At 43.3% G+C, this 7,639-nt stretch overlaps 1 protein-coding gene across 3 annotated transcripts in view; it reads right to left on the bottom strand.

Moving 5' to 3' along the window:
- Positions 1 to 4,877, bottom strand: part of UBE2U (ubiquitin conjugating enzyme E2 U (putative)) — a 34,608-nt gene extending 29,731 nt beyond the window's left edge. The window contains exons 1-4 of one of the 3 annotated variants that reach the window (XM_019528450.1): positions 4,645 to 4,877; positions 4,273 to 4,483; positions 3,507 to 3,588; positions 1,507 to 1,626 (exon numbers count right to left, since the gene is read on the bottom strand). In XM_019528450.1, the coding sequence (XP_019383995.1) occupies positions 1,507 to 1,626; positions 3,507 to 3,588; positions 4,273 to 4,338 (268 nt within the window). In that variant the 5' untranslated portion in view covers positions 4,339 to 4,483; positions 4,645 to 4,877. The remainder of the gene's footprint in view (positions 1 to 1,506; positions 1,627 to 3,506; positions 3,589 to 4,272; positions 4,484 to 4,644) is intronic. The other 2 variants (XM_019528451.1, XM_019528453.1) reach the window with 2 other exon arrangements.
- Positions 4,878 to 7,639: the final 2,762 nt, after the last annotated feature.

Genomic DNA, 7,639 nt, shown 5'->3' on the forward strand with positions numbered 1-7,639 from the left:
CCACCACTCTCTGGGTGCAGCCCTCCAGCCAGTTGGCGACCCATTTAACTGGGTGGTGTCGACACCACAGTCCCCCAGTTTGTTAATGAGAACGCGGTGAGACAGTGTTGAAGGCCTTCCGAAAGTCCAGGAAGACTATGTCCACTGCTACCCTTGCATCTAATGATTTGGTGATCTGATCATAGAAGGCTACCAGGTTGGTCCGACAGGACCTGCCACTAATGAACCCATGTTGGTTGCCCCTAAGCATGGCCTCCCCTGCTGGCGCCTCGTGGATATGTGCCAGAATAATTTTCTCAAAAAGCTTGCCCAGAATCGAGGTAAGACTAACTGGCCTATAGTTTCCTGGGTCCTCCTTCTTCCCCTTTTTGAAGATGGGAACCACTTTGGCCCTCTTCCAGTCCTCTGGCACCACACCAGATTGACCTTAAATGACAAAGGTCAAAACAAGTTCCATTTTATGCCATTGTAACAACCTTCCTTGAACCTTCAGCACTCCTGCACACGACTACTACTTGCACACTACTACCACTACAGCACTAACTACATTAGCTGGCAGGATGAGATACTCTTATCTACAGAGGGAAGGACAGGTTGATGGTGCATTTTGCTGCATCATGGGGGGCAATGCCCTTTTTCCCTACTCTGAGATGTGAGGAGCTTCTGGCCTATGTGATGCCTATGGGTGTTGAGAAGGGTGTCCAGAGGAATGTGGAATCCTACATTTAATCAGTTTGGGCACGCAGAGATCTGAAATGAAGATTTATGCTCTTCCTCTGCTCCCTACAACCAAGACAATCCGAGTATCCCTAGACAAATGGCTCCAATGGTATTTCAGCATGGCTTAAGAATCCCACACTGAAAGACTAGACTGAGATTTTGGGCAGAATGCAAGTTTCCTATTGGAACAAAAGATATTGTAGGGAAGTAAAAAGCCAAGTTTAATACCATATTTACTTGCATACCACATGGACCTTCCCCCCCAAAATAAGACCCTCCCCCCAGTTTTGGGGTGCAGGTCTTATGTGGGAAAGTTTTTTGCGCAGAATAGAAGCACCCCGCTTTCCTGTTCCACTGTGCGGCAGTAGTGGCATTGTTGTTCAGGCAACTGAAGGAATAAATTGATTTATTTGCTCATTAGTCTTCACTGCCCAGATATCAATGATCATCTCTCCTTTTTGGTGGTCTTAACAGCAGCTAACCTTTCTTCACGCAATATAGCTGCTCCTGGCCTCTCTTGCCCTATTTCATAGCCCTAGAGACTCTTTAGCTCTTTTCAAAATCCTGGGAACCAGTCTTCAGCAGCAGCTAGAGTTTCAGCTTTTAGTTAAACAGGAAAGGGAAAATAAGTCAGATGAAGATTAAGCTCTGTCCCTGTTCAATGCACCCATAATTCTGGAAAAAACTTTTTTTTTCTTCTTTCTCCCTTCCTAAAAACAAGGTGCATGTCTTATATGCAGATGTGTGGTATGCAAGAAAATACAGTATTTGAAACATGTTACACACTCAGACAGCATCTCCTATGACCTTTACCGTTGGGGTGAAATGGAATGGTGTTGAATGAAACACTTGGAGGGACACTGTTGTAACTTTCAGAATACTTTAAGGTGAGCTGGAGAACAGCTCCTGTTAGAGAGAAAGAGAAAGAGAACGAGAGAGAGAGAAAGAGAGAGATCAGCATTAGAACATTGTATTGTATTTAACAAGCACACCTGCCTGGTATTTGTCCAGGTCAAGTCTATGCTATTATGGATTTTCTTTTGATTTTAAAATCTTTTTCCCCCCTTGTATTGATGTGAACAAGCTCTGGGAAGCAAAAGCTGAAGGACAATGTTTCTCACTAGACTATAGAAAAAGGTCATTCTTATTTAAATTACCTCTCACTACACATCTGTTTACAGCCCTGATGGAGTATCATCAAATGACTTTAGCATGCATGAAAAGGGACAAGCTACACTGTATAGGTCCAAGCACAGCAGTACTGGATTGAAGCACAAGCATGATAAATCCCACACCTAGTGCCCCAGCTCTAGGAGTCATTCAACTATATCAGCCCCTCAGCTTTCATAAAAAAGGAAAAAAGTTTCTAGACCTCAGAGATGTGAAAAAACCTTGAAAATGGAAAATGTGCCACATGTGTAACCAGGACATATTTTCTGTGGATAGACTGAGAATCCTTGCTCCTAGTCCTGGAGAGCTGCTAGTCTTTATGTCCCAAGAACTGAAAAGTCCAATATCCCCACTCAGAGGCCACTGCTACCCTGCCTCCAGCATGGGTTACTGAACCCAAGTTGCTGCTTCCATGGCATGGGCTTTCTGTGGGCTGCCATTCTCTCTTCTGAATTAGTGCCCCATTTGCCTACCCCTAGCTATGTTACTTTCATGCCCTTTCTCCTTTGATTTCTCAAGTTATGGGATAAGGCCACCGTTTAGTGTATAGAATGTGAGCTAGACTCTATGTCATGGAGTGCTTACGACTGTCTCAAACTAGTCCAGAGGCCCTTGAACTTCTCCTCTTTGTCTGTATTACTATATCTGCAAAACTGTAGGGAATAAACTTGGGGGGAAGAGAGCAGGTCAGGCTCCCTATGCACCCGGTTTTGTACAGCGTTGAACACACTAACAGAATGGCACACGGGAGTTCAGTGAATGCTGAAGGTGCTTAGCACCATGCAAGGCTGACCCCTCACCTTGAAGGAAACTATTTGGAATCCCAGAACAGGAAGTTTCTTGGTTGTTTGGATGTAGATAATCTGTCTAAAAGAACTGGACCAAGATCGCTAAACTACTGTCAAACGATAACACTACATGGTTAACCCTTACATGTGAGCCAGAGCCAGCCACCTACTGATAAAGTGCTTATTATCACATTTCCTCAATCACAGAGGACTCCTGGCTGTACATTTCAAAGGATACTAAGGGAGCTGGAATCCAGTGGGAACCAGGTATGTCACTCCCTAAGCCTCCTATGAAAATCCCAGCCTTTTTTTTTTTAATGTTGATAGTTATGATGCACACTGGGTATGTCTACACAAGCCGCTTATTGTGCAGTAGCCTAATAACACTGCCCAGCAGCGTGCTGCTCAAAAGCCGTGCCAATAAACTACTGCACGTTATTAGGCTGCTGTTCAGTAAGCATCACAAAAAAACTATGTGCTGGCCCTATTGTGCAGTAACTGTAGTTACTGCGCATTTAGTTAGTCCTTCATTAAACAAGTACTAAACTAAATGCACTATAACTACTGCACATTCATGAATGTGTAGACATGCTCACTGTGTAGGACAGAAATGATTACAAAGGGTTAATGAGAGTACACGCAGCTGCCCTAAAATCTAATGGGTAGCTTAGAAAAAAAAGCCAATGTAGTACCACTTGCATTCTTAAAATGGTTTACAACATCAATTTTTAAATAGCCAGCAGTACAGAATGATAGAAATATTGTAAAACCACACACACACATATCACATGGCACTGTAACATTTAAGTCTTCAACAGTATGACAGACCTTCCCAGAGGGAGTCCTTGAGCCCTTGGACTTCAGCTAACCATTCTAGCAGGTTATCATTAATAGGAGCAGCAAAGATGCCCTAAAAGGTTCAAAAAGAAGGTAAATCTGGAGCTTGATTTTTTTTCTTCAATACTCAGTTATTTTTATTAAAAGTAAAAGCTGGAGAAATTAGTTCACCAATATTTCTAAAGCATTTTGAGTTCTTTGAACACATAAAACCATTGCATAAAGCCATGAAGAATTGCAGTGGAATTTAACAACAAAAAAGTGTGCATATTTAATGTGCTCGCTGCCACGTTAATCTCCTTCCTCGTATGACCACATAATCAATGTGAAGCTAACCAGAAGTCAGTGGGATTATTGCATAAATGTGAAGACTGCAATATGGATTTAATTTGGACCCTTATCGTACTTCCTGGAGTTTACAATGAAATTCCAACCCCGCCCCCCCAAACCCAAGATTCACTATTATAAAATCATTTATAATTACATTTCAAAGAACTATGTCTCCCCAAGTTAATGATTTGGGAAAGTAACTGCAAAATAATCAAAGATAGTAGGGTTTTTTTAAAAAGAAAAAAACCATTACACCAAGGCTGTGGTTTTGTTTCATTCCTTGGAAAACTGGATGGGGGAAGGCATACTTATACAAAATAAGGGAAGTCCAGGCCTCGGGCAGAAAATTAGGACAAGAGCATGCATGTGCTAGATATCTGGTTATACCAGGCGTAGGTAATGGAAACCAAGAGGAGGTGCCACTTACAAACACGTTGGCTTCTTTCCATTCCTGGTGTTCCCTTTCCAGCAACACGTACGCGCGGGAATGCATCGTGATAACAGAACTTGCACAGCTCTCTCTCTTGCCAGATGCTCGTTGCAGAGGTAGTTGTCTTGCAAAAAGAACGACGGCCTTTATTCTTGCTTCAGTTCCTGCTTCACAGGGGTGGTGGGGCCTCCACGGAGCCGGATGCTTTCTAAAACTACAAAAGGAAAAATTAACACCACCACTTGCCACAGCCCTAAACTGACACGTTAAAGCGATGTTTAAAGGGTCTGTAAATTTAACCCCTTCCCCTGGACTTGAGACAGACATCGGCCAAAATCTTAGGAATGAGTTCAGACTAAAACTGCCGACCTGCCCTTGGGGCAATGTGCTCAGCTCTGGGGTGTGGTGACCAGCTTGAGGCTGAATCTGCCCAGCTAAGGAAGGTATTTCTGATCCACTGCTGGGCAGCGAGAGTGCCTGTGGGAGGACGAGGAGGAGAGCAGGGACTGCCCGGACCGGGCTGCACAGCAGAGGCACAAAGCCGAAGCCGGGCTCTGTGTACGGCGTAACCCAGCAACACAAGCATCGCTTTCCCGGCTGGTGCTGCCACAGCTTTGTTCCTCTCTCAGCCAATCAAAAGTGGCCTTAAGTGTACTAAACTTCTCCTTCCCAATCAGAGGTGGCCTTTCAAGCACGACGGTTCCCACAGATGCAACTGTTGAGGCTTGAGGCAAAACAGTGGCCTAGAAAGATGGAGTTTTGTCTCCACGGACTGTCATTTTCCTGCGGAGGAAGCTGGGGATTAGCCTCGCCCCAAGTTTTCAGAAGCATCATAATGAGTTTTATGGAGCGGGGATTTCTACAGGGTAAAAGTTAAACTCGACTTTGTAATCCCGATCAGCGTTTGCACCGTTAAGTAAAACCCAATCTAGCTGTAAACCCTCTCCCTCTCCGTTCATCTCTCTTCCCCGCAACTATCCTGAAATGGACCCCTCAGGCCCTGGCCCCATCTATTTGCCCTATCCCCAAGTAACTCAGTCTCAAGTTTCTGGAGCAATATGAATGAGGGAAAGTTTTAAAAATGCTCTGGGGTGATGTTTAGGTCTCTCTAGCACACAAGAAAACCCTTCATTGCCAGATGGCGGGAGACTTTTAAATGCTGCCTGTGTAATGAATTGCACTGATAAAATGCTTTTCCTTTACAGATCTCAAGGGTGGATATTGGTATCCTCAGAGGGAGGAACTGAAGCGTAAAGAGGGAAAGCAACTCACCCAAGGCCATATAAAGCATCAGGCAGAAGGCCTACCTTCTAACTCCTCAAGTCCTGTGCTTTTTCATCTAACAATACTGCCTCCTTGTCTGTGGCAGCATGACAGTATGTAATAAAGCAGACATTGGACTACAGAGAATATTTGCTGTGACACTTAGGCAGAGCCAGTTCCAACTAAATTTAATGTATCCTCATGTTTGTTCATTAAAACAAACTATTGGGTCCCATAAAAGTAGGAGGGGAAGGGGGAAGGAACATACAAACATCCTTTGTTAGTAATAAATGGAAAATGACCATAATATTTTGATATAGCCTGCTGATGACTCGGTTCTGTAACTCTTGCTCAAGCGAGGAATCCTATTGACTGAAATAAGATGACTCTCAGATATAGGGTATACAAGATAGGGCCCCAAACTTTACAAATTTTACACTTTAACTTGACAAATTTTAACAGTGATCTGAAACTATAACTTCCCAAAATAATGTGGGTGCTTTATCACCATATTAGCAAGATCAAATCTGGATGTTTCTGCAAGGCCATTGATAGAGTCTGGCAAAGCAGGCCATTGGCTCTGCAAGGTTATGCCTCTCAGGCCAAGTTACGTCTACAAGTTGCCACCCTTCCCTGCCTTCTGCTAGCTGGTATTTCCAAAGTAACAAAGATCCTATGATAACACAGAAGTTTTATAAGAGGGGAGCGTAGGGGAAGAGGGGACTGTACAAACCAAAGCTCACTGAGAGCTCGAGAGTAGCTATGGGACTGGGGGGGGCCTCTAGTTCACTGCTTCATTTCTGTGCTTGCTACTTGTGAGCAGGACCCGGTGGGTGGGTCATGCTTGGTGCCCATCCCTCCAAATGTTGGGGATACGATGTAGACAGACCCTAAGAAAAGGTAGGGGGGTGAGAGCATCTGGCTTAAGTGCAACTGGAAAAGGGGCTTAAAACTATAAGCAAAAAATCTGCTTCCTGTTATTTGGTTTCTCCTCTGTGCAGAGAAACAGGGCTGTGTACACTGCAAATGAATACAATTGCATCTAACTATCTGACTCCACCATTGACTTCTCTTAATGGCAACAAGTTGCAGAGGCTTGACTGTTGGCTTAACACTTTGGTCAGAAAGGGGCATCACCATCTTGCATTTGCTCAGCAATTAGATGCTCTTTTGAAAGAGATTGGTGGAAAGTATATGGTTAGGCACTGGCAGGGAGAAGTTTAAGAGGAAACATCACAGTATATATAGATGTATACGCAGAAGAAATTTCTAAGAACAGAGGGCTTTTCAATTTAGCAGACAAAAGGTGTAACAAATTCCATCAGTTGGAAACTGAAGCTGGAAAACTCCAGACTAGAAACGAGATGCGCACTTTTAAAGGTGAGGTGACATTTTTTTGTTGCTATTGTCCTTTTTCAAAATGTTATTACACATACTTAGACCTTTACAAACAACGTTTGTGTGTGCATGCATACGTATATACACACATATATACACACCACACCACATGCAAACACATCTAGGTATACTCTGCAAGCACCATTTGTGTTTGCTAAACTCGTTTCCTTCTTATGGATCTAACAGATGTTTCAGTTTTATTTAGATTCCTTGAATGACCCCAAAAAGAACTCAGCACTTTCTTCACACGCTGTACAGATTAAAGCACAGCAAAGTGTTATCCTGATGATGCAACTATGGGAACATTCATTACCTAACAGCTTGAATTCCCCCTAGTCCGGAGCAGTTAAATCTCAGTCCTCCAGAGCAGTGGCTGGAATGCTAAACCAGCACCAGCTTGCTGCTAACAGTATGTTAGACCTATTCTAAAGTGTATTGCACTGTTAAATAGACTGTAAAGGGCACCGCAGATGCTTTTAATAATTCCAGTTTGAAATCAACTTTTCCCTCCTTTGTCTTAAAGACCTTTTGATGTACAGACATGAGTGCCTCTCTCTGTTTTTAATAACTTTATATTACCTCAGCAATATAACTGTCCTGAAACATGCTGAACTTTAATCTTTAAAGATCAAACAGGAAGAAATATGATGGGTTATATAGCGAGTGATTTGGAGGTGATAGTTTCTCCTTCTCCTCCCCCAAA

The sequence above is a fragment of the Gavialis gangeticus genome, unplaced genomic scaffold (genome assembly GCF_001723915.1).
Source record: "Gavialis gangeticus isolate Ggan-Ray unplaced genomic scaffold, GavGan_comp1, whole genome shotgun sequence".
Taxonomy (NCBI): domain Eukaryota; kingdom Metazoa; phylum Chordata; order Crocodylia; family Gavialidae; genus Gavialis; species Gavialis gangeticus.